Source organism: Corythoichthys intestinalis, chromosome 17, assembly GCF_030265065.1.
Source record: "Corythoichthys intestinalis isolate RoL2023-P3 chromosome 17, ASM3026506v1, whole genome shotgun sequence".
Taxonomy (NCBI): domain Eukaryota; kingdom Metazoa; phylum Chordata; class Actinopteri; order Syngnathiformes; family Syngnathidae; genus Corythoichthys; species Corythoichthys intestinalis.
In genome coordinates this window covers 21,382,959-21,410,147 of record NC_080411.1, presented here as the reverse complement: position 1 = coordinate 21,410,147, position 27,189 = coordinate 21,382,959, and the positions used below count along the sequence as shown (strand labels likewise).

Here is a 27,189-nt window from a genome sequence, read left to right as displayed (position 1 = left end):
TGTCAACAATAATCGATGCGGCGATGCATCCCGATGCGGGGCATGGACGATTCAATTCGATGCGGGCAACAAGCCGAATCGATTCAGCACATTTTAAAATATGTAAGTACTTTCAAAAATCTTCCCTGCGCAATTCCGGTGATGCAATGGATTTGGTTTCCCCATTTGTATTATTATTCTCATGTTTAATTTTTTACGCACCGCATAACTCTGGTCAAGTTTCCCACCAACCTCGTAGAAGCCAAAATGTCTCCAGATGTCTGCTTTTAATGTGTTAGGTGCATCAATAATCTTTCTCGCTCCCACTTTCTCCGCTTCAGCCATTGTTATGTTATGTCCTATCTCTCTGCTCTCTCGATTAGACCTTAGTTCGGGCCTAAAAAATCCAGCCCGACCCGGCCCTGTGTATTAAAGGCCGAGAGGCCGAAATTTTACGTTTCATTTGTAGGCCTGAGCCCGTTTTATTTGTGAGGACTCAGCAGGAGGAGCAAATGCGGGGATGCAATGCGTGGTTGCGTTTTGTGTGATCACAACTGGGACGATGCCTATGTGCATAATGATAAATTAAAACCTGTCTTTTGTAACAAATTCTCCCAGATAAACAAGACTGTAAGATGCATATTCAATAAACATTTATATCGTTTATATTTGTGTGTCTGTTCTATCAGGTGGATAGTTCATGCATCATTCCTCGGCAAAATGCAATAGACATTTATTTCAATTTCTTCGAGTTGGCAGAAAAAACACACACAAGTTTTCTTGATGTTTAAATAGTCTACATATTTTTATTATAATTATAAATGCATTTACCCAACGAAATAACGCTGGAAAGGTTTGTTAAATATATTTCTGTGTGGGACATTGTGCTCACTATACGCGCCTCTCTGACAAGGAGAGGAACAGCAGCATATTAAAAAATAAACTAAAATACTTTTAAATAACATTCTTTATTTTAATGACTCACATCAGAACACACAAAAGAACAACCTGCCTTAAGGAGCACTGAAACAAAATAAAGACGTTTTAAGGAACACCACGAACTCCACGATGTCCTGCTTAGCACGAAGAGGTGCAGGCCTTGAAATAAATGATAATAACGATGTTTGACTAATATCTTTTAGGCCAGTACAGTTTTTAAAATGCCTGCTCAGCGTCAGTGTGCCAGTCTTTCTGCTCTCGTACAAGAGCAAAGCGCCACATTTGTTGCATTCGGCAAGGCCGACATTTTTCTGTAACATCTTCCACTATCAATTTAAATGCTTTCCACACACCACTTGTGGATTCTTGCCTTTTCAATCCCACCGTCTTTAGTTTGCTTTTCACCTCTTGCGGCTCTATATTGAAATTCAAAAAGGAAATACCAGGATGCAGCGTTGCAGACTCGCGGAGAGCGCCAAGAGCAGGTGGGGAAGATTAAAAGGAGGGCGGGGCCACGGCGTTCATGTGCGCAAACAACGCACTGGCTCATGTTTGTGATTACAAAAGCGCCTTCTCTCTGTTTCATCCAATTTATTTATTTTATAACAAGTATTCTTTAGTTTAACATCCATACATTCTTTTAGTATACAAATATATATTTATTTAAAAAAAACGTTAGCGGGAGTGAAGTCCGGCCCGATCCGACCCGACCCGAACGTAAATGGACATTTTGGGCCCGACCCGGCCCGAAATTCGGTCGGGTCGGGTTCAGGTTCGGGCTCAAGATCTAGGCTCAACTGTAGAGGGAGCTACTTTACATTCAAATATCAATCAATTCCCTGGATTGTTATTGTGATAAAGATGCTGCGGCACTACAATATTTTCTTTGTCGTTTTCTTTAATATTTACTTGAATATTTTTATTGATGGGTCGTTGTGACTAAAATACAGTGACTGTTATTACTGATTTTGCACAGGAGTTCAGATGTTGCACTGTATGAAAAGCTGCTACTGTGTGTAAAAAAAAAAAGAGAAAGCACTAATTAAATGCTGTGATCTGTTTTATATATATATATATATATATATATATATATATATATATATATATATATATATATATATATATAAATATATCTCTGAAAGTATACTATTTTCATCTGACTTCAACCAGGAGTGACACAAGAGCCAATAAAAATTTGTTTAATGTCTGACCGCTTGTGTTGCCTAATGATTCACGAAAAATACGCTTTGCTTTAGAAATTTAATGCATCCCAGGCTTTAATGCATCGCGATGCATTGCCGAATCGAACCGAATCGTGAACCTCTGAATCGAATCGAATCGGATCGAATCGTGGCCCTCCGAATCGTAATCGAATCGTGAGGGCAGTGCCGATGCACACAGTTGTTAGCGACCATATACCTGAAGGCCAGTTTAAATTAATTTGGCCAGTGATAGCTAAATGCAGCTAAATGGACACTTGTGTCCGTGTTAGTCCACCAAAACAACATGCCCATCGCAATCATTGGCAGAGTATACATGAAAGTATTTAATAAATTTAGTTTACACACGTATTAAAATCCCTGTGGCATGGTAATAAAGAGGTGTTTGTGCGATGTCAGTCTCCATGGCAACACCAACAGATGATCTGGTTTCCTCTCCAGGTTTGAAGCGATTTAGGAGGGAAATCTTGAGCTTTACTATTAACATTCTTGGAGGATATAAGAAAGTTCAAAAGTTCAAAAAGATCATTACATTCCAAACCTGCTGTGAGATTCGTGTGTGCTCAAGGGAATTCACATAGAGCATCTAGAGAGTGGGTTGCTTCATTTGTCTCGGCAAAGTGACCTGCATGCAAGAAAGTGGTTGTAACAGACTTGAGTTCAATGGATCAGTGACACCATTTAATATATGCTTTTCAAGACTAAATGCGATGTTAAGTAAAGTCTTTAAGGGAAAGATTTTTTTTTAAAAGAGAGTTTGAAAAGAAACAAAGAAAGATTCCAGCGAGTAAATAATACAATAAAATTAAGGATGACTTATTACAAGATATGTTTTCTGAACTTGGCAGGTAAATTCACACTGAGGAGAAAACTCAGAACTAACGTTATTATTAAACAAACAAATATAAAAATAATAATAATAATAATAAAGCATTGTTAAAATACATATTTTGGTAACACTTTACAATAAGGGTCCCTTAATTAAAATTAGTTAATGGATTTTTAGACAATAAATAATGTTTAAGTAACATTACAATTAGAGATCGATCGGGTCCGATCACGTCATTTTCAAAGTATCTGAATCGGCAAAAAAATATCGGCCATGCCTTTTTGTAATATAAAAATATTTTTTTAATTACATCGTTTTTGTAAGTGTATTTAACGTTACAGACATAATATGTTACACTCATCCAGAGTCTTCAGTTTAGGCTTAAGGTAGGGTTATCAAATTTAACCCAATAACGGTGGTAATAAGTATTTTTAAATGTATTACATTATTAAATTTAACGCAATTAATGCATGCGTTGCACGACCCACTCACGCATTGTCGTGTTCAATCTGCAATGGCGCCATTTTACCTATATAGAGAGCTAAAAGGCAACGTAAATTAAGTAGAGTGAATTTTGACAGCCTTTGGAGGCTTATTTTAATTGGCTAAAGCCTTACAATCCCTCTCCCTATGATTAGAAATATCATGGGAAACAATGTGGGGAAGCAAGGTAGCATTTGATCTTTTTCTTAACACCTTATGTTATTTCCCAACGCAGAGAAGATATATCAATTGCTAGCACTACGCAGTCATGGTTCCTCTTCCCATCATGCATTGGGGCATGGCTGCAGTATCAGTTACTGAAAGCTCAACAAATACACTAGATGGCAATATTTAGTCACAATATACAAAGTCACAAGTCTTTCTATCCGTTGATCCCTCTCACAGAAAGAATGTTAATAATGTAAATGCCATCTTGAGGATTTATTGTCATAATAAACAAATACAGTACTTATGTACTGCATGTTGAATGTATATATTCGTCCGAGTTTTATTCATTTTTTTCCTAATGCATTGCCAAAATGTATATGATCGGGAAAATTTATCGGGAATGATTGGAATTGAATCGGGAGCAAAAAAAAGCAATCGTATCGGGAAATATTGGGATCGGCAGATACTCAAGCTAAAACGATCGGGATCGGATCGGGAGCAAAACAACATGATCGGAACAACCCTAGTTAGCAGCACCCAAGGACTCACAGAGCAATGTTCCTCATTTTAAAATAACATAATCACTTACTAGTACCAGTATACATTAATAACTATTTATTAATGCACTAATGTATACGTGAATTAATGTTAAATGATGTATTAAATATATTATATATTATAACCTAACCTTAAGTATCGTATCATTTCATGTGAACGTACGTAACCATTACTAAATGTTTTTTAGACTGTTATTGTAAAGTGTAGCACATGTGTCCCTTAATAAGAAATTATAAATGCTTAAGTTACCCCCCTCCTAACCTATATTAACCATTACTGAATGCTTTTTGGACCCATATTGTAAAGTGTAGCACATGTGTCCCTTTAACTAAGAAATTATAAATGCTTAAGTTCCCATCCTCCCCACCCCACTTAACTTTTATTAACCATTACTGAATGATTTTTGGACCCTGATTGTAAAGTGTAGCACATGAGTCCCTTAACTAAGAAATTAATGCTTAAGTTAACAAACCCTAAACCCAGCCTATATATTTTTTTTTAATTTTACCAAACTATTAGTTACTGTCTGGTTATGCATTAACTAATGCATTAACTGATGTTAATTAATATATTAATAAATGTTAGATAAGGGATTAAATAAATTATTGTCATGTTACTTAAACATTAGTTATTGTCTAAAAATGCATTAACTAATGTTTAATAAGGGACCCTTATTGTAAAGTATTACCCATATTTTTAAGTGTTGTATATTACTACTGTGTCATAGTACGGTCAAAAGAGAATGTACTTATGGGACCTCTTTTATTTTCTAAACCATTGGAGCCAAACTCTTGGCCAGGGGCCAAAACTGTTGTACCAGGGAGTCCAATCCGGTCCACAAGGGTTGTTCTTCCTGATTGGCATATTTTAATGCATTCAAACATGAAGAATGTTATTTTGAAATGCATGCATTTCTTTTACGGCTGTATTTATGTTATCATGATATTGTCTGTTACATAGAGCCAACAGGTACACTTGAAAATATGGCACATTGCACAGTGGCACTACAACAGTGGGAAAATAATGTATAGAATCTATTTACCAAATATAGGTTCCAATTGCCGGTTGTTTGGACAGTGAATTCTTAAGTGGACACGTCCAGTCTTGAAAGATGGTCCGTAAATCCCAACAGACTGATACTCTATTTGGAATATTTATACCATTCCGCTGCAGCTCAGTTACCACAAGGATTACAGGGGGAAAAAAATCATCCAACAGCAAATGTTCATACGGTGGAAAGCAAAGCACAAAACCCTTCAGCAGCAGCTTGAATGGCTCATAACTTGACAGAAATCCCAGTGCTCACATATTGATGGGCATGTGTGTTCCCATGGTTACCAAAGGATATTTGCATTCATATTTCTTTTGAATCAGCTCCTGTACAATTATAGTCACGGAACAAAATATTAGATGCCATTTTAATAAAGACAGCAGCAATATTCTTCTGCGTTGGGTCACTGTGGAAAAGCCGAAAACTAGTGCTGAAGCATTTGAGAAAAGATGAAACAGGTGAGGAGCTTTATTCTTGGTGTTAAACAGCCAAGTATCATGTGGTTATTTTCATTATTGGGAAAGTATAATAGCATTTTGATATTAATAGAGGCAGCAGGAAATGTACAAAGGGACACATGATGCCTCTCTACTTAGCCAGCTAACAGTACTATTTTCCAACTAACCTTTTCCTATTATTCAAGATGGGCTGGAAAACTAATTAAAAATGGAAAGATTTTGATTGGGCACAAAATTATGGAGGGAACACACTCCAAATCGTTTACTAAGAAACAAAACAGAATATCTGTTGTAGCTTGCATGGGTATTAAGATTCCATCCATCCATCCATTATCCATATCACTTGGACTTATTAGGAGTGAGTGTTAGATATATTGATACGAGACACCAGATAGCCCAACAATGTCATGAGGGCATCCAAATCGGTGCCACACTTTCACAACCAATTTCTCTTCAATTCCAGCCACCGAGCGATGAGATGTGTGACGTATGTGAAGTCTGGACAGCCGACGACTTGTACCCATGCAGAATCTGCACTCGAGTGTTCCATGACGGCTGCCTGAGGGAGTTGGGCTACCTACGTGCTGAGGCCTTGCAGGAGATGAGAGACACCGCTCATACAGTTAACGGCTGGAGTTGCTACTATTGTGTAAGCGTTGTCATTTGTTGTTTTGAAAAATGACACTCAGAATGCATGGGATTCATTCACACTGTATTGTTGCGGTCCTTGCCGACCATAGTGGTCTAAAATATACTGTAATTGCTACATACAGTAAGTAGACATTGAACAAGAATTAGAAATTTACCAGCATGTTTTGAATCTGAGATTTATGTTTAAATCTAAGTGTATCTTAGGAGGAACTATGATAAGACATAATTTTGGGTCAACCCAGGTATTCAGTTATGTTTCAAAAGGGCCCTGTCTCTTTATGGTCTAAATCTAGACCAGCACGGGTCTGCGCCAAGCAAACGAGAGTTTTAAACCAGGTTGCTGTAATATTATGGACAGATGCGAGATTGTATTTTGGAAAGAGCACCTCCTTCGCAAGAGACTCCTTCGCACTAATTAGCAGGCTTCCTCATGTGTCGCTTAAGAGCCTGTGAATTACCGCTGTTTGTCGGCACTGCTCATCTTCTGCCTGACGGAAGGAGGAACTGCTTTGTTCATTAGAAGTTTAACACACATTGTATGAGGGAGTAGAGCAGACCTCCCATGGAGCTCACATGAATTTGGGTAGGGAGATTTCACCATGAACACCGAAGCTCACATGCCCCTGCCCCTCATACTTGGCCACCCGCTGTCTGGGCCAGCATGATAATTTAACCCCTTCAGACCCGTATTTTTTCTGCTGGGCAAAAAAAAAAACATATTCGCTGATACTCAAACACCAGAACAAAGTGCAATTTTTGGTGAGGATTATTTCATTCTTTTATTGGTTATTTTTCATGTTAAAATTAATGTGTTTTTAATAAGAAATGAGCCCTTACGTTTGCCTTTTTGAAGTTGTATTTTGTGTCAGTCATTTTTAAAGAGCCAAAAATAGCAAAGAGAGCGTGCTAAACTTCATGATTTGATTTCGATGGTAAAGTTTCGTCCAATCATCTCCCAGAACTGCCAATAGCAACTAAATTCAGTGTATTTATTGGTTTAGAGACGCAAACGCGTCATGTCCTACAGCAACATGCTTAGGTCTGAAGGGGTTAAGCAGTATAATACAGATGGTAACAGTTATGCAATGGTGGATGAAGTACTCACTTTTTATATTTAAGTATTGTTTTTTTGTCCCTGTGTCTGTACTTTTACTTATATTAAAAGTACAACTATCTAAGAAAAAAATGCTCAAGTAAAAGTACAAAAGTAATTGCTTAAAAATTTACAAGTAAAAAATAAAAGTATTTTCTCCTGATGCAAAAATGTGGCATATATATATATATATATACATACATACATACATACATACACACACACACACACACACACACACACACACACACACGCACACACACACACACACACACACACACACACACACAGTGGGGCAAATAAGTATTTAGTTGACCAACAATTGTGCAAGTTCTCCTACTTGAAAAGATAACCCTGTAATTGTCAACATGGGTAAACCTAAACCATGAGAGACAGAATGTGAAAAAAACAACAACCTGAAAATCACATTGTTTGATTTTTAAAGAATTGATTTCCAAATTAGAGTGGAAAATAAGTATTTGGTCACCTACAAACAAGCAAGATTTCTGGTTGTCAAAGAGGTCTAACTTCTTCTAACGAGGTCTAACGAGGCTCCACTCGTTACCTGTATTAATGGCGCCTGTTTTAACTCATTATCGGTATAAAAGACACATGTCCACAACTTCAGTCAGTCACACTCCAAAGTCCACTATGACCAAGACCAAAGAGGTGTCGAAGGACACCAGAGACAAAATTGTAGACCTACACCAGGCTGAGAAGACTGAATCTGCAATAGGTCAAACGCTTGGTGTAAAGAAATCATCTGTGGGAGCAATTATTAGAAAATGGAAGACATACAAGACCAATGATAATCTCCCTCGATCTGGGGCTCCATGCAAGATGTCACCCCGTGGCATCAAAATGATAACAAGGACGGTGAGCAAAAATCCCAGAACCACACGGGGGGACCTAGTGAATGACCTACAGAGAGCTGGGACCACAGTAACAAAGGCTACTATCAGTACCACAATGCCCGCCAGGGACTCAAATCCTGCACTGCCAGACATGTCCCCCTGCTGAAGGCAGTACACGGCCCGTCTGCTGTTCGCTAGAGAGCATTTGGATGATCCAGAAGAGGACTGGGAGAATGTGTTATGGTCAGATGAAACCAAAATAGAACTTTTTGGTAGAAGCACAGGTTCTCGTGTTTGGAGGAGAAAGAATACTCAATTGCACCATACCCACTGTGAAGCATGGGGATGGAAACATCATGCTTTGGGGCTGTTTTCTGCAAAGGGACCAGGACAACTGATCTGTGTAAAGGAAAGAATGAATGGGGCCATGTATCGAGAGATTTTGAGTGAAAATCTCCTTCCATTTGCAAGGGCATTGAAGATGAGACGTGGCTGGGTCTTTCAGCATGACAATGATCCCAAACACCCAGCCAGGGCAACAAAGGAGTGGCTTCGTAAGAAGAATTTCAAGGTCCTGGAGTGGCCTAGCCAATGTCCAGCTCTCAACCCATAGAAAATCTGTGGAGAGAGTTGAAAGTCCGTGTTGCCCACAACAGCCCCAAAACATAACTGCTCTTAAGGAGATCTTCATGGAGGAATGGGCCAAAATACCAGCAACAGTGTGTGAAAAGCTTGTGAAGAGTTACAGAAAACGTTTGGCCTCCGTTACTGCCAACAAAGGGTACATAACAAAGTATTGAGATGAACTTTTGGTATTGATCAAATACTTATTTTCCACCATGATTTGCAAATAAATTCTTTATAAATCAAACAATGTGATTTTCTGTTTTTTTTTCCACATTCTGTCTCTCATGGTTGAGGTTTACCCATGTTGACAATTACAGGCCTCTGTAATATTTTCAAGTGGGAGAACTTGCACAATTAGTGGTTGACTAAATACTTATTTGCCCCACACAAATTCAAAAACACATGCAGCAATGGACTGCGTTGGCATGAAATCACTTGGTTTACACCAGCGTGTCTGGGGACCGTCTGCAAAAATAGTTCCCAAAATGTTGAAAATGCATTAGTTGCATGTGTGAATTCAGAGAAAACATTCCAATTTTAAATAGCCACTGACTAAAATTTAAATTATTTACATAGGAAGCCCTGGGCATTAAGTATATTAATATCTAGTATATGTTGGTTGTTCTCGCGGCCATCTTCTGAACGCTATACAGCTTCATAACTATTTTGTCCAATAAATTTGAACGCATGCAGCATGTTGATATCACAGCTTATGAAATCAAAGGCTTGAACCTTAGAAAGTACGGTAACATTTTTGTGTGTATTCTTGAGCAGTAAATATTCAGCTGTGAAATTCTCTCCTGTTAAAAATAATAGTAGCAGGGTTTTTTTTTGTTTTTATTTAATTCCTGCATGAAAGAGAACAGTATTTTTGCTCAAGAACACTTCAGTGTGAAGTAGACGCTTTGCATTGCATCAGCACTGGGAAATTCAAGCAAATGCCAAACACACTCAGTGAGGCTTTTTAGGGGGGCTTTCAGCCACTCTGAAAAAGGGCCCTGAAAGAGCCTCTGTCTTTTGTTAGATATTTCACTGGGAGAGGAATGCAGACTGGAAGACATTTCTGTCTGAGTAAAAGAAAGTGGGAAAGAAGCTTTTCATTGTCAGCTTTTACAAAATAAATAAACATTTATTTCTTTACACTGGATTTCCAAGATAAGATGTGTGTTTATTTAAAAAAAAAAAAAAAAGTGTTTATCATCATCATCAATCTTTTTAATGCAACAGAAAAAGAACTATCATGTCCTAATTCTTGGACTCTAGCCTTAGGAGGGAACCAACCAACACTAGTAGCTGCAGTTAATAACATTAATTTCATCTCCAGAAGCAAGCTGTCAATCCCCGATATGGGAGACTCTCAGCTTCAGGGAACATTTAAAGAAAGATAATAAATATTTCATGCCATATTTGAATAATTTGACATGACGTGCAAAGAATCTTTAGATACTTGCAATTCATCCTGAAGAAAATGGGGGGGAAAGGCCGTCTCATTTCATTATTCATCAAATGTTTGTAGCCTCAGCAGTGCCTGAACCACTTGATAGCAAAGCTTAGGGACATTTTGAGCAATATTGTATCACACAGGTGTTCAATGCCTGGGAGCCAAATCCTTTCCACAACATCATTATGAGTGGCCGACGACAGCAAATTATGCGCCTCAACTTCACATTTCAAAGTGTTAAGAGCATGCCAGCAATTTTTTTTTTTCATGGAGGCGGAATTATCGAAACAAATAGAATAATGGTTGAATGCATTTCTTTTTACAGGTTTCTGATTACAAATCAGATATCACTCAATGTATATGTGGGAAAATAATTAGGTGGTTATTAGGGGTGTGCCATCTTAGGCACCCCACGATTTGATTCGATTCAATTACGATTCAGGGTGCTATGATTCGATTATTGAACGATGACCACAGTATTGACGATGATTACGGATATCACGATTATCGATGCATCACACATTATTAATTAATAAAGTAGCCAAAAAAAATGTATTTCCATTATTTATATATCCTAATAATTCAACAGGGACGATGAACACATGCCCATACAACAAAAAGCTGCTCTTAAGCTGCTTTTTTATTTTTTTTTACAAGAAAGTGCAAAAACATTAACCATTTTAAAGGCATTACTCTTTTCTCACAGGTGGAATGAATTCCGCATTTCCTGGAAACAAAGTGTCTTTAGAAATAAGACCAATATACTTTGTTTTCACAGATTTCTGTACTATTTCGCATGTTTGTAGTGTTACCACTGTACTTAATCATTGTTGTACACGTTCTGCATATGAAATACACGTTAGTGAATTAGCTAATTAGCTTAGCGCTCGGAGCTAACTGTTAACATCTCAAAAACAACAACTATAAAGGCTAAACAGTACAAGAGTGTTCGTGTACTCACCTCTTATAGACGCACGCGGGTCTTAGCAATACACTCAGGATATTTTTCAATTGACATGACTTGAAACTACTGCTGGACATCTGAAATACAAGGAGCAACGAACTATCTCTCTTCCCCTCTCGCTCTGAAAAAATAACTTGCGCACAGAAGCACAACCCCTGTCTCATACACAAATTTATTTTCCAGTCTTTTGAAAAGGAGTAAATCTCTCGCTCAGTAACCGGCAGCATCCATCATAACGTTGTGCATGTGTCCGTTAAAGGTGTCCAGGTGGCAGGTCTTGAATTTCGTTCCGCTACGAGCGGCTGTCATAAAGTTATTAGGGAAATCATCGTTTTTTGAGAATTTTAATCGAATCGACAGGTGTCGAATCGCGATGCATCTAATAATCAATTTTTTTGAACTCCCTTACTGGTTATACACGGATATAAGTCTGCAATCATATATGCCATCTAAAGAAAATTGTAACTATCATCCAGTTTGTGACAAAAATTTGTTTGACAGCCCTGTTCTAAGACAACAATTTAACTGGTCATCCAATGAAATATGTGATTTACTTTAAAACTATAGTATACATTTTAGAGTTTCAATTTTTATCTTATATTCAGTGTTGTGCAGGCACTGTTTATCCGGCAGAAGCAATTACATAAATTAATTATTTACCATAATGTTTGGAATCTTAGCCATTGACTCTCTCACTTTCTCTCTCATTCTCTCTCTCATATAACATAGATCTTTGGAATAGCCCTTTAAAATTTGTCGTTTAATCATTTTTTGAGTTATGTGTAAAGCAATTACAATTGCTATGAGCTATTAAAGATGTGACCCAATTTGCCAATCAACCACAGTATAATCTAACATTTTTCTCTTTTTCTTGCAGGATAATTTAAACCTACTGCTAACAGAGGAAGAAATGTACAGTCTTATGGAGACCTTTAAGCAGTGTAAGATAATCCCAGGTGTGTACCTGAAAAAACACTGGAAAAAAAAAAAATACTGCTTTACGTTCATGTGACACAGTCTATTAATAAGGCTGGCTGTTGCATCAACAATATTCTTATTTAAATGAGGAGTCAGAAATATTAATTACTTTCTGGGGAAAGAAGAATATGTCGCATTGAATATACTCAATAGAATATTTCAACTGAATCCACCGTTTTTTTATTATTAATTTATTTTATCTCCCAGTCAACTAATGAATGATATTACACGTAATAGCCCTGAGTCTCATTGTTAACCTCTGTTATATTCTTTAATTGACAAGTGTGGGAGGTCTTTCTTTGTTTGAACAGTTTTACTCAAAGGTCATTATAATTTGAGAAACGCTCTCAGTGACTAATGAAGGTGCACAGTGTGTAATTAATTGCTCTTTGTCACCATAGAGTCATGCCTGGTGTCAGATGAGCTGCTGCAGTACCACCATTTTGTTTCTAAGCAGCAGTTTGATAAGGATCTAACTGATGAGCAAGAGGAAGAAGTACTGGCACAATTTGCAGCCCTGGACCCGGAAAAGAAGGGTCATGTCGAGTGGTCTGACTTTCTCTACTTTGAAACGTTGGCTGTCTTAAAAAAGTTTCGCACTGAGGTAAAGATCCCTATGGGATGGGTAATTTGATCATAAAAGGTCCTTTTAGCTTTCCCACTACTATTTTTAACAACTACCTTCCACCTTTCAATGCTGAAGCTGTCATGAGTGGTCAGTTATTACGAGTTTGTTTGATGCTTAATCAATCATAACTTTCAATCAAATGTATTTGAAACGTGTTAAAGCAATTGTCCTTCAAATTTGGTCGTTTAATTAAAACTGTTGCTTTTTGAAACCAACATAGTGGCTGCTCTAGAGAGAGATGGACGACAATCACAATGGTTAAACATGAAAAATGCGAGATCAATCTGGATGCTCAGCCATTAGCATATGTTTTCAAATAAAGACCTTCTCCACTTCTGCTTGAAGAACATACAAAAAATTAACAAAATGACCCACCTGAAAACAACAAATTCGAGTTTACTTTTATGCTGTTTAATATTTACTTCTGTTAATTTAAAAAATGAACCATGCTGTAGTTTTTCAAGTTTTCGGAAACATTTAAAACTTCATTCATCTTCCAAGATCAGTTAATATACCATATAAAATTCAAAGTTATTGTAGTGGTGCAATCCTTCTCATTTACTGTAGTGTGATTGTGAAATATGACTAGTCTGGTGGAATGTTGTCCATTGATTAACCAGAGGCCATCTAAGAAAGTGGATGAAAACTTGGATTGAATAATCATTATATTTAAATCTAACAAAATAACCTAGGTGGATCCGACCAAGTTTGGACATTGTCGCTTTTGACTTTGCATACAAATCTTAAATGTCATTATCTGATTCTAAATTCCATATACTCCCCCTAGAATTCACTTGTCCGTTTGCTGACTGCCAAGGAAAGAGACACTGCGCGGTTGGTGTTCCTAGGTGTGGATTTGGATGAAGATGGCTGGATCACAAGAGCAGAATGTCGCCAGGCCCAGCAGTCTTGGTTTAACAAGCTCAGTAAAGACTCACAATCCTGCAATGTGAGGTAAGTGCACAGAATTAAACACACACACTGAGTCTGATTGAATCTAAATTCTACTTTGATAAATTGTAGGAGAGCAAAATATCTTAGCGATATACCACTGTCTACGTCCATTATAGGTTTGAACTGTTTTAGTTATTTTGCATTTGTGTTGTGGCTATTAACATTTGCGGTTTTTTTTCTTTCTTTTTTTTTCTTTTCTTTTTTTTTCTTTTGGTATTTGCAATTTGCCTGACACTTTCTGGCCACTGTAATCGAGACTATAGCATTTTAATAAAATCTATCTTCGCTTTAAAACTACAGGTAAAATGAAATATTCTGCACCTCGCCTTTTTTTCCGCAGACTGTTTTGATTTCCACAGAAGACGTTAAAATTTGTGATCAATTCTGTGATCACGGAACTGTGGATTCCTGGGACTATATAGCGATGAACAGTACAAAACCCAGCAGTGGTGTAGCTACTCCAAAGGCGTGTCAGGCAGGAAGCAATCATACTGTATAGAAGTTTAGCTGATTCAAAATTCATGTCAAGCTACATATTTAACAAAGTAGGTAAACGCATTTTTGTGTTTTCAATTTTCGAGCAAACTCAATGAAATAGAGAATTGGAATGCAACAGGAAAGCCGTAACAACAACAAAAGCCATATGGATGCGCTATAAGTATTAAGTAGCTTAAGTGGTTATTGGCACATATGTTCCTTAAAACAAATAATAATAACCTTAATCAATTTTAATCATGGCCCAGAGTTACCATTTAGTGCCCTTGGAGCTCCTGAAAGGCAAAATATAAATCCATGTTATTCTTAGTAGTGGTAGCAGTGCGGCAAGTATAGTAGGAGTAGTAATTAATGCAGTGTGTCATTGAAGATTGTATGATAAGGTTTTACTGTACTAGAAAGAATATTTTTAATTGTTAGCACATTTCAAAAGAAGCCATACTCCATAACACAAATAAGTGATAAATACAAATAACTTCATTGGACTTGACTTGGTAGTACAGATGGGCTCTGTATCTGTTGCATTCATCTCAACTGTATTGATTCTTCATTCCTTTGGCCCAAGGCACTTTCAGGAAACACGTTCGATATTGTGCAATATGAACTCTGTATATGTGACCGGTGCCTGAACATTTATCACATTAAAATCCACAGGGACCTGATATGACAGCTGAACTTATTTATGTTTATAACATCTAACAGTCTATAATTGGTTGATACTCACTGTTTACCATATTATTTTCTTTATGTCAGTGGTGGGAAAAAAAAGTATAACACAATATTGAACATTTTTCAAATTTACATGTATTATCAACAAAATATATAATATTTACACTATTACCCTTATGTAGTAAGAAGGATCCACTTGGATTATCATCATAAATATTTGAAATCAATCATTGGAAAATAGTGCTTCCACCACTGAGACTTTCATGCGCTTCATCTACATCTTTATATCTTTCAATGCCTTATTTCGCATGATGCACCATTCCATCCCGCTCACCTGTTCATCATGTGACATACCAACCACGCAGACTCATAGGACTCTGCGCGCCCATCAATTGCAGGTGAGTCTAACCCAGCAATGGGCACAGCTAATTTCCTTTCAATCTCTCAGACACCCTAAGAACTCTCTGCGATACTCATCATGCATGCTCAGCCAAATTATCCATTCTAGACACTTGCCAAGCAAGCATATGAGAACCATGGACACATGCAGTGCCTTGAATTAAGTACCTGTAGAACGTGAGGAGTGTGAACCCTTCAAATGATGAGCTCTTATATCTTGCGGCGGGCCTTCTCTCCTGTGAATTAATAGCCCCCGCCAAAGATAAGTGGATAATCGAGAGTGCACATTGGTACTACACATGACACTACAATGAGACAAAATATAAATATTGCATAAAATACATACATATGGCGGAAAACACTCAGGTGACTTGAAGTTCCGCTCTGAGACCCCCAATTTGGCCAAATTTCAAAATTGTCCGATATGCATGTGTGATACATCATTGGAAAGCTTAAAATCTTCATTTTCTGGGGGAGGAAAAATTTTGAACAGGAAGGCATTTAAAAAAAAAAAAAAATGTTTTTTTAAACAGCAAAACCCTATCTGGAGGCGAGAGCACGCGAGAGCAGAATTACAGACGCCACGACTACGAGATATTATCGCGTACTTACCTTGTTTCGATCCAGAAACTCCATGCAACATGTATCACTGAGTGTCAAGACACTGTTGTGAATGCCCACAGATTGATATTTGGGGATTTTATGGGTGAAACATGGCAATATAACAAGGGTCGCGATGCAGAAATCACAGACATCAAAGAGTGGTCGAGATTTTCTTTTTCATACATTCACCCCTTTAAACGTTTTTTTTTTTTTTTTTCCTTTGGATCGATTATTTATCATCTAACATATCGGAGAAAATGCGACAGTAACAAAAAAAAAATACAATTAAGCGATAGTTATGAGGTAGATATCCGTGACTTTTTTACAGACTGTATTTTTTTTCATTGTGACGTCATTTGTTTAAAAGTTTAAAATATGCGAGGGAATAATTTTTTAAAGTCGTTTTTTTTTTTTTAATGAAATATTAGACATCAATTAATGATTCTAAGCTAAAAATGACAGACATTTTGAATAATAAATATAATTAATTACCTTAGTTTTATGGCTGAGTTAAAACAAAAGCGGTTGTGCGACGTCTGTAAACGGGGTTTTCAGGGCAAAACGGACAAATTGAAAATAGTTCGGGGGCTTAATGCGCCATGAATCTGCTATGGCAGCATATAGAGATATTGTTCTATCAAACACAACAGATGTTTTGGCTTAAAATACAGCAGTTTCTTTTAAAGAGGAGTGCAAGAGCAGAAACTGCTTTTTCAGTCTTGTCTGGATTTTCCGCCATATATACATATACTGTACATACATACTGTATATATGTACATTCATTCATTGATTTTCTGAGCTGCTTATCCTCACGAGGGTCACAAGGGTGCTAGAGCCTATCCCAGATAACTATGGGCAGTAGGCGGGGTAAACCCTGAATCGGTTGCCAGCTAATCACAGGGCACAAGGAGACAAATAACCATACACGCACACACTCACACCTAGGGACAATTAAGAGTGTTCGATCAGGAGTTCTGCACAAAGTCCTGACATCCAATTTTGAGGTTACGAATGATGCGAAGAGTAAGTGTAATCATTCCATCCTGCCTTTGTAAGTTCATCGGTGTTCAGTCCAAGAAAATGAAAATATTTATTTATTTATTTATTCATTTCATTATTTATTTAAATCTTTTAATCAAATCTCACTAATTTCTTGAATCCTGGCAACATTTTTAAACAAGATTGCCCCAAGAAAACAATTGTTACAGTTCTCATGAAAAAAAAAATGTTGCAATTGTAAGCAATGCTCTGTGACAGATAATAACTTTTTTGTGGGGGGTGTCTTGTTTTCTTGTGTCCACAAGTATAAGTAATGTTGGTCCCATTTGTGAGAGCAGCCCAGGCAGCTCCAACAGTGAACAGATCAAGAGTGATGACAATCGGTTCGTATTACTCTACTTTGTTTATTCTAATCAATGAGATGCAAAACAGGAGCTAACAATAATTATGTTATATTTTCACAATGCTAGAAAAATTGTTTAACAATGTTGAATGATACTGTATGTTTGGTCAATTGCATTTTATCATACAGATTTATTTTGTGTTAATTGCCCGTCTCATGAAGCCAAATGTTCTTAAAATATCATATTTTTTTCCCAATGGGATCCAACAGAGTTATGCACTGTTCCGCAAGCTGTCAAGTTAAATATTCATCAGAGAACAGTTTAAGACACAGTCAAAATCAGACCCTGGTAGGATGTGATTATTCACAAGTAAAAAAAGAGGACGGATATGTCATTTGTGATCTTAAGGAAAGAGAAAAAAAGACTGATACTAAGAATAACTACCCAAAAATAAGCATGCGTCTGTTAAATTATTTGATTCTCTTTAAATGCTGTGTGTGGATATTTAAAAGAGTATATGGGACAGTTACCATAATGTTTCAGACTATAAATTGCTTTGGAGTACAAATCATTCTTGTCAAAGAGTACATCATGAAGAAGTTGAAAAAAAATACATTAACGTAATCAGACTGAACTCCAAAGTGACATTTTGGGAGCAAATGTACCGTATTTTACATAGAAAGAGAAACTGACTTTTCAGTTAAAATAATAATAGAAGAAATACACAATGGCTAAATAGGTGTATGGTATGTTAACATAAGAAATTATTGGTTATTTAGCTTTAAAACGTATAAACAACACTACACAACACATTACTGTAGGTAATGTGTACTCATTGCTCATATCATTGGGGAAAATAACTTAAGAACTTTATTTATTTATTTATTAGAAAAGATATATGCAAGTTGCATCTGAGTCCATCACCACATTGTCCACATGACTGGTACAACAATGAAAAAAGTGAATGAAAAAAAAACGTGGGACTTAGTTTTCTTTTTATTTATTTATTTTTGTAAACACGATATTTTATTTTCATACGTACGCCACTCAAATAGATTGAGGTTCATTTAGGTTAATATTTGATAGAATAGAAAAGATCTTTATCATCATTGTCAGCAACGAATGAACATTGTGATCAACAAAATTTGACGTGGCACTCCGGTGTAAAAATATGTGTTTCATTAAACTAAAATAAAAAAATATATACTCCAGGACTATGAGTGAGTAATTATACCTTGCATAGACTGAAATACTGGATGTGCAACAGAGAAATAGTGCAATACGGTCCTGAAGTTAGCAGCGCCATTTGTACAAAAACAAGAATAAAATATGAATTAAAAAATTCTATAAATAGAAAAGTCGTTCGAATAAAGTGCAGGTTCACGGCTTAGTGCAGGTTACAAACACCAGTTGAAGAGCGTTTTTGAGGGGGGGGGTCAAGTTTTTTTGTCCCTATTTAGGGTAGTAATGGCCCGGGGAAAGAAGCTGTCTCTCAGCCTGTTAGTCCTTGTTTTATGGGATCTGTAGCATCTGCTGAAGGGCAGCCTGTCAAAGAGGTAGTGGCCAGGATGAGAGGGGTCCTTAATAAATGTAATATTTGGAAAATTGATGTGACTTTAAATGTTTTTTTTAAGGTGTACTGTATGACTTTGCATGCACTGCCAGAAATCAATCCTATTTTGTCAGGCGTTCTACTTAGTCTTCAATTTGAAATATATTATCCATATATTATTAATATCTAATGTCTGTCTGTCTGTAATATAAAATAATGTAATGTTATATAATATAGTGTAGTAGAAGGCAAATCACAAATAAAGACTTCAGTGACTAAAGAGTATTTTCCCCCAAATAGCAGGTTCCGGAAACAATTTCTTCCTTTGAAACCATTTTAGATTGACACACTTTTATCTGTTGTAATCGTGATTGCAGGCACAAGGAAATTAGCTGTAAATGAAGGAGCCTATTATTGACTAATGTAGTAGGCCAGTAATGTATTTTTAATATTGTCTGGTTTTAATAGGCCAACATCATGGGCAGACTTTCTCAGGGAGAGTGCCATCTACATCTTGGCTGCCCGGCCCAATAGCTCAGCCATGCACATCCGTCTTCCCCTATAGTGCAGTACCCTGCACTACACCTGGCAGAAAAAAGTGGAGGGGGATTGAAGAGGATGTGCCTGAAAGTCTGCGGGATGATGAGGAAAGCCTGATGACACCATGAAGATGGCTGAAGGAGAAAAGAAAAGATGGCAGTACACGCATCTGACCTCCTCGATGTGATTGTGAAGCAAACAAAAACAGCACAAATAACATAATTGCAAAATAGTGTTAAGTGAGTGACAGCAGGAGGGAAGGACAAGGATCAAAATGCAGACAGAGAGGTTCTGAAAACCAACATTGTGAAGAGGTAGATGCACAAAAACTGTTTGGCTGCTAGCGCTTTGTGAAATGATGAACACTAGACTCGATGGCCCTCGTGCTAGAACTAACCTCTCTGTGTGGGTACATTACATTGACAGGCAGATACTCTTCAAGCATTAATTCCTTTGGGCCTCATTATGCCTTCATGAAAATTCCCTGCTACTGTTATGCCATTGTGTTTATTTGCTATCACCTTATTAATCACACCACACAGAGGCACATGCAAAATTCAGTTCTTGGCACACTGTTATCGCGGATAGGCATCTGTGAAGATGTTTACCTTGCAGGCAAGAGAAATATATCAAACAGAAATTATGTAATAGAGCTGCTATACAAATTAGTCTAATTTATTATAAATGCATTACAAAACTATATTTATTCATGTATTCTCAGATGTACCCTGTTTCTTCACTCTAGTCTATACATCTTTGTTTTCTTTTCATTGTACAAGTAGTTTGAATAAAGATGTGACCCAGTTTGTGACATGTACTGTATATATTGCCATTAATTAAGACTTCATGTTGTGTTGCGAGCTATATTTTGACACATCAGAAACACCTGCCAATTTATGCACCTCTAGAGTGCAAGAAAGCGTCAGACAACTGTGACATGTAGCCACTATTGAGGCATTTATGTTGATATGCGCTAAGGATGCTCAAATGATCAAAGTGGGAATGAAATGAGACACTCTACAAATGTTAAAGTTTACATAAAAGTTTAAATGCACACAAAATTGCTTTGACAATTACTGAGCAAATAGCATAACACTTAGAGTTTCATGTATGTGCGTATGTCCTGTAATTAAGTTTTAAAACCAGGTCTGCTTTGTGATTAAATTATGATTGACATGTTAGTGGTCATGTGAGGGACGTCGCAGTGCTAAAATAAATGCATGACATTAACTCACATGGCGGGTCTTGTGTTTCTGTCTTTTCTCCATTGTCTTGAATAAAATAAAGAACATAAGAGTAAAAGTGGCAGAGTTTAAAAGAAATGTACGTAATAATTTCATGAGCCAAAAAGCCGAAAGCTCGCAATTTTTATAGTCAATAATAAAGGATTACACCTAGATTGGGTGATAGCTCTATTATTTCAAAATCAAAACACCAATGCTTTAATAATATGGATAAGCACAGGGATTTTTTTTAAATTACATTCATTATCTTTGTACCTAAGGGACAACTGATAAGCAATCAGCAGGATTCACTGAACCAAAATCACAGGCAAATAAGAAGCTCTAAAAGGGAAAAAATATATATGGACATAAACGTTTTCCTGGCACAACTAATGCACTGGTGTAACAAACAAAAACAGGTGGAGGACAACTACATTATTCTAAAAATAAATAAATAAATAAATAAAACAGTTAGAAAACCATTTTCAACTTGAATACACTAGAGGGACTAGATATTTCAATATAATTCTTGCAGGATATTAAAAAAAAAAAAAAACAACGAAAGAGGCATGTTTACCAAACTGAACTGGTTGCCAGCCAATCACAGGGCAATTACAGACAAACAACCTTTCATACTCACAATCACACCTATGGAGAATTTGGAGTCTTCAATCAACCTAGCACCAGTGGCGTGCATAGACAATTTGGGGGGGCTGGTGCTCAGGGGAAAAAAAAGGGTACCTTTTGCAGCGTATATAACTGCCAGCCCAGCTGCCTTGTTGGAACAATGTGAATTAATAAAAGATTTAAAAAAAAAAAAAAAACATGAAGGAATCTGACCATCCAGCCAGACCGTCGGAATCGCGCCAGCCGAACTGCCAGACCCGCAATGGCGCAGCTCCAACGACCCGGGCCGGCGTGACCCCACAATCCGACTAGAAGGCCAAATTTCGTGCGTTCATCTTCGTCTTAACCCTTTGTACTGACCCCATTTTGAAAGGTTTAAAGAAGGCCCACCGAAAACAAGTTGACAATTTATTCAGGTCGACAGCGATCAAAACGGCAAGGTGAAGCAGAAACACTCAGGCTGGGAGGCAAGGTCACCCAAACACACGTCAACAAAAGGTTTTTGAGAAAAATGACCACGATTAGTTAAACATGCAGTCTTTTGAAGGCTGTCGCTGGGCGGGCCATGGGCTGAAAGAAGGGTGTGTTTGGGCGTTGTTTAAGATTATTGTCTGTTTGTGGATTGGACAGGAGGATTTGGGAGTTACTGTTGTCAGGGCAACTTGGGTTGTGGATTTTGCCACCTCAGAGTCAAAGGGGCTCTTAGAGTCTTGTCAGTCGTGTTATCATTTGGATATCGGGCGTTGATTTTCCTTGTGTCGGGACAGGGCGTCCTGCCATTTGTTCTGGACTGTCCAGAAGAACTGATTTCGGGAGTTGATGCGTCAGTCTTGCTCAGTCAGTTGAATGATGCACGTGCTGGGCTTCCGTGATAAGAAGGTGTTGTTTATCTGTTATGCCCTATATTATGCTTGTTTTCCTTAAACTATGATATAAGTGCTATTTATTTTATATTGGGTGTGTTAGAGTAATACAAACAGTCAAACAGTAAATACGACAAACGATACTATTCCCTGATTGATTATATTAAGTGTGTTAGAGTAATGCAAACAGTTAGATGGTGCCTACGAGAAAAGGTACTATCTCCTTCAGGATGTATTACATAATTAGATATGTATATAGTTAAATAAATAGAAACCTATTCCAAACTAGCAAGTGTCAACAAAATACTGTACAGTCATATAATACAAACAGTTCAAACAAGAATCATCTCGACTTTAAAGGAGCAATCTCCTTGGTGCCATGTTATGAGGATCCCGATAATCTTACTATGGTTATCTCAACAATATGACCAACAATTTGAATAAGCCTCCTTGTTGACGTTACAGCATGGTACACACACTACACAACTAATTTTATGTTTGGCATTTAGCAAATAAATAATACTTATAGCCTGCTTTAAAATTGTTGTCATAACAGTGTATCTGTGTGCCCATACTCAAACGTGGGAGCCTACAGTTTTCTTGGAGTATATTATTCACTTTCCAATACAAACACTCAGTCTCACTTCCTCCTGGTGAGTTTTAAATATACTATAATGTCCATAACTAAGTGCGGCCCCTTTAAGAGATGCTTGGAACTTATGGTTTGTGACGCAGGGGGAAGCGAGTGAGTAGAGTGAGAGCAAACTGGTCGGTAGCTGGTGGTGTCAGTCGCGCTCTGCAGCAGCCCTCTGTATTGTTGTTTTTTTGTTTATTGTTGCCACATTAAAGTGAATAAAGTCATTCCGGACTCCTCTGCCGGGGTATTACAATATATATTTTTGGTGTGTTTATTTTGATTCTTATTAGTTTTTTGTTAAGCAGCAACATTCTCCTGGAACAGCAGTACTAATATTAAACATACATACACATTACACACACTAAATATTGAGCTATAATATATAATTTTATTTATTTTTCCAGTGGTTGTGTGCTGGTCGTCACATCTATTAATTGATTTATGGCGAACGGGTAGCCTAGCTTGGTTAACAGGTGGGACAGGGCAGTTGGCTAATTTAGAGAGTTGCACATATACAAGGGCTACTTCACGAGAAAAATAGTTAAACAACTGAGGTTTAGGGGTCACAAACATACACTCGAGATTCGACTCATTATGTGTTACCTCTGCATAGAGGCTGCAGGTGGGGGCGATGAGAGAGCGTGGATGGCACCTATTGTATATGCAGCTCCTGCTGCAATTGATGTGCTGCCTTTGTACATTTTTGTCCGTGCTGCGCATTCATGTTCACAAATGACGGGTGGTATGCACCTCCCGGGAGGTTGTATTTGCACGTTTGGAGGACAGGGGGCGCTCTCACAGTAATTCTGGCTGCGTCGCTTGGAAGGGTATGCACATGAATTACTAAGATAATAAGATCATGACTTAATACCCTTGATACGGGCATTTGCTCAGTTAAGAGGGCAAGGTTTAGTGCCTGAGCACCACCTGGCATATACCGTATGTGTGCCACCACTGCCAAGCATACATGTTTTGTGACTGTAGATGGAAACCACAGTAGGCTACCTGGAGAAAACTCACTTAAACATGAGGAAAACATTCATACGGTAAAAGGTAAAAAAATATATTTTTTGTGGTTTTATCCAATGCCTGCCTTGATGCGAATATTGAGACACAACAGTAAAAGGAAGATAAAAAGGAGCACGGAAAACAGTTTAGACAGCATGCATGAGAAGGAAAATAATTTTGTTGAGGGTGTTATTTTCCAGCACATTCAACGATGTTCTTGACAGATCGTTTAATCCAGTCATTTGTAGTGACAGTGTAGTTTGGGATCAATTTGAAAGTCCTCCCATTGATTCATTCCGTCTTTACCTGTGACATAGAAACAATTCAAAAGGCTTGATTCTCAAACGGTACACTACATTTGGCTTTCGGCATTTTTATGTATTATTTCTTTCTATAACTAAGTCATCATAATTCACATGGGAATTTGAATTCATCCATCCATTAATTCACCCATCTATCCTTGCATCTTATGAAGAACAATTGCAAAAACCACAGACATCAAAGATAAAAAAAAAATTGTGAAATATTTAACCATTTAAATGAAGGGGTGGAGCCTTTCTAATACCTTTGTTAATAAAGTCATCCATCCTAAATGTTCTCTCTAAACTCCAAGAACACTCTTCAATGCTTCGATTACCCAAACAAGCAAGAATCACTGCTTTTTCTCTACATATCGTAATTGACACCCACACAATATTTTCTGAACCTCCACAAGCAAAAACATCACATTCAGTGCAACCTCTTGCTTGTCACATGCTGTGTCTGTGGAGGCAATTATAGCAGCCTTCTAACAACCTGATACTTATTCTTCGGATAAGAAAAAGCTGCATTTTTTCCCTAACATCATGGAGATAGAGGCTGTAAAATGTACTGTGAATGAGACTTTCACAGTTGTGATTTTTTTTTTTTTTTAACATTTGAATGCATCTGAGGGGAAACACGCAGTTTTAATAAGGGATACATGTTCAGAAGAGGGAAGAAACATTTATGAACTGCCTGTAAATGTCTACTCTTGAGCCATTCTAAGCCTTGTTAAATGTACATTCATCTACTGTATTGGCATGTGAAACATAACCTTCTTCCCACCCCCTTTCACTGCCCTGCTGGACTCTTTTAATTTAGCACATCATTATGAGCCACAGCCTACAGTGTACCACTGGGTCTGGAAGATGTTGGAGACTAGGGGTGTGTGTGTGTGTGCATGTTTTGCATGTGTGTGTGTCATCATTAGGACCATAACATGTTAGTGTTAAGAGAAAAGAACTGGTACAGAATATAGTATGGAGCAAAACAAATCGTTCTCTCCAGGATAGAATGCAGTGGCTGTATTCTAGGCTTCTTTTGTCCTTTGGCAGTGGTATATATTTATATTTATTCCGTTACATTAACTTGAGTAACTTCTTGAGAAAAATGTAGTAATGACAGTAGTTCTGCCACGCCATACTTTTTTTTGAAAAGACATGATTAAAAACACTACTCTTACTCCGCTACTTTGGGGTACACTAGAGTCATTAACCTTTTTCCTCTTTGTTCTAAATTTAATTTATATTATTTTTGCAAGAGATGCCTACAGTGGCTCTACCAGTTTCACCAATGACACGTTGCAACAATAATCTCATGACTCCTTTATACCAATCAGATGTAACAATAGTCACATGACCACACCCAAGCATGGAGTCGCAAATCACCCTCTATGTTTTATGATCACGTGTCTTTAAAGCAGCTTAATCTTGATAGTTTGGATTTCAAACTCTCTCCCAGTTTTAATTTGACATGGATAAACTGTAGAAATACGTAGATATGACTGTTTTAATTTGATAGTAGAAAATATGTTTGTCCGTGCATGAGTGCTCACTTTGGGGCACTCGTGCTCTTGTGATTGGACAGCAGACCTTTCATTTCTGTATATTTTTCCAGTCGGAATTCAATTATTTTGGTGTATTTTTTTTACGTGATATGGTAACATAATGTTAAAGTTGTTAGAATTCGCGGAATGCAGAGGATCCCTTAGCAGACACAGGCGTGGTGTAGTGATGAACGAAATACTTTATTTGTATCCCAAAACAAGGTAGTGGTGCTTTCTGATCGGAGTAGTCGGGTTGGCGTGAGGCGATGAAGCTCAGGAAGGTGGCAGACATATAATCCGACGAGGGGTGCGCAAAAACAGGACTTGGGGCAAGAGCAATATATTGTGAGCCGGTGATCAGAGAATTCAAAAAGGAATGCGAGATACAACTGACGATGGAAAGAAACACGTTGATCAGGCGACGAGGTGGCTGCGTCCACTGCTTTTAAAGAGGGCTGATTGTCATTGCTATCACCTGTGGCCACTCCACTCGTCTGACGTCCAACCTGTAATCAGAATAAAAACATGCACACCTGCCCAAGGTGGGCCAGGACTCAGGAGGGTGTGGCAGAGGCCCTAACAATAGTGTAACAATAACAGTTTATATATGATAGTGTGCTGAGAAAAAATATAATAATATACCCAGGGTGTGAAAAATATTTTTATATGGTATATAGAGACAAAATAAAAAGTGTTTCATAAAAACAAATGAATGAAAAGCCAAAAACTCTTCAGGACCTTAAAGGTAAAGTTCAGAATTTTTGGTATTAGGCTTAATCTTCCAGTTAGTAGGGGTTTACCGGTAATTAGTCGGTGGAGTTGATTTTGACAAATTCTGTGTAGTTTGTCAGTTATTTCTTAGTTTCAGGGCCATGCAATCAATAGTGTTGGCTATGTTTTCGGGATAAAGTAATTAAAACTTACCGTTGCATGTCAATAATTGTAAAATGAACAGCAACATTTGTAATCCAGCAGCCATGCAGGGAACAGGCTGCAGAGCAGAGTGATATTTTTTCCACCGGTGTGTTTATGTCGCAGCCAGCAACAAGTAACCACAGTTTATATTGTTCCTTGTTCTGTCTGTTTCCACATCCTCTAAATGCACATTTGACCTTGTTGCCGTTCCTCAGTCAAGACTCAGTAGACTGACGTTTTCCAACCTCCGACCAGGAAAATGTCATTGGAACGCCACTCGAACTCGGAGACCTAAGTTGCGAAATCGGGGAAAAAAAGTACCGCAAATTCATGAGTTGCATCAATCTGACGTCTACTGAGTTGGAAGCGCTGAGAACGGCAGCAAGGTGAAATGTGCATTTAGAGGCTGTGGAAAGAGACGGACGAAATGGGCAAATGAAAGTTTAAAATGTTGCTGCTGTTCATACTACAATTATTGACATGCAATAGTAAGTTTTAATAACTTTATCCTGAAAACATAGCCAACACTATTGATTAAATGGCCCTGAAACTAACAAATAACTGAAAAACTGCACGGAATTTGTTGAAATAAAC

At 37.5% G+C, this 27,189-nt stretch overlaps 1 protein-coding gene across 2 annotated transcripts in view; it reads left to right on the top strand.

Moving 5' to 3' along the window:
- The window catches only part of phf24 (PHD finger protein 24), a 44,704-nt gene extending 23,992 nt beyond the window's left edge, over positions 1-20,712 (top strand). Inside the window, exons 3-9 of one of the 2 annotated variants that reach the window (XM_057819461.1) lie at positions 6,149-6,334; positions 12,193-12,271; positions 12,695-12,897; positions 13,709-13,875; positions 15,405-15,437; positions 17,346-17,423; positions 19,405-20,712. In XM_057819461.1, the coding sequence (XP_057675444.1) occupies positions 6,149-6,334; positions 12,193-12,271; positions 12,695-12,897; positions 13,709-13,875; positions 15,405-15,437; positions 17,346-17,423; positions 19,405-19,501 (843 nt within the window). In that variant the 3' untranslated portion in view covers positions 19,502-20,712. The remainder of the gene's footprint in view (positions 1-6,148; positions 6,335-12,192; positions 12,272-12,694; positions 12,898-13,708; positions 13,876-15,404; positions 15,438-17,345; positions 17,424-19,404) is intronic. The other variant, XM_057819462.1, reaches the window with a different exon arrangement.
- Positions 20,713-27,189: the final 6,477 nt, after the last annotated feature.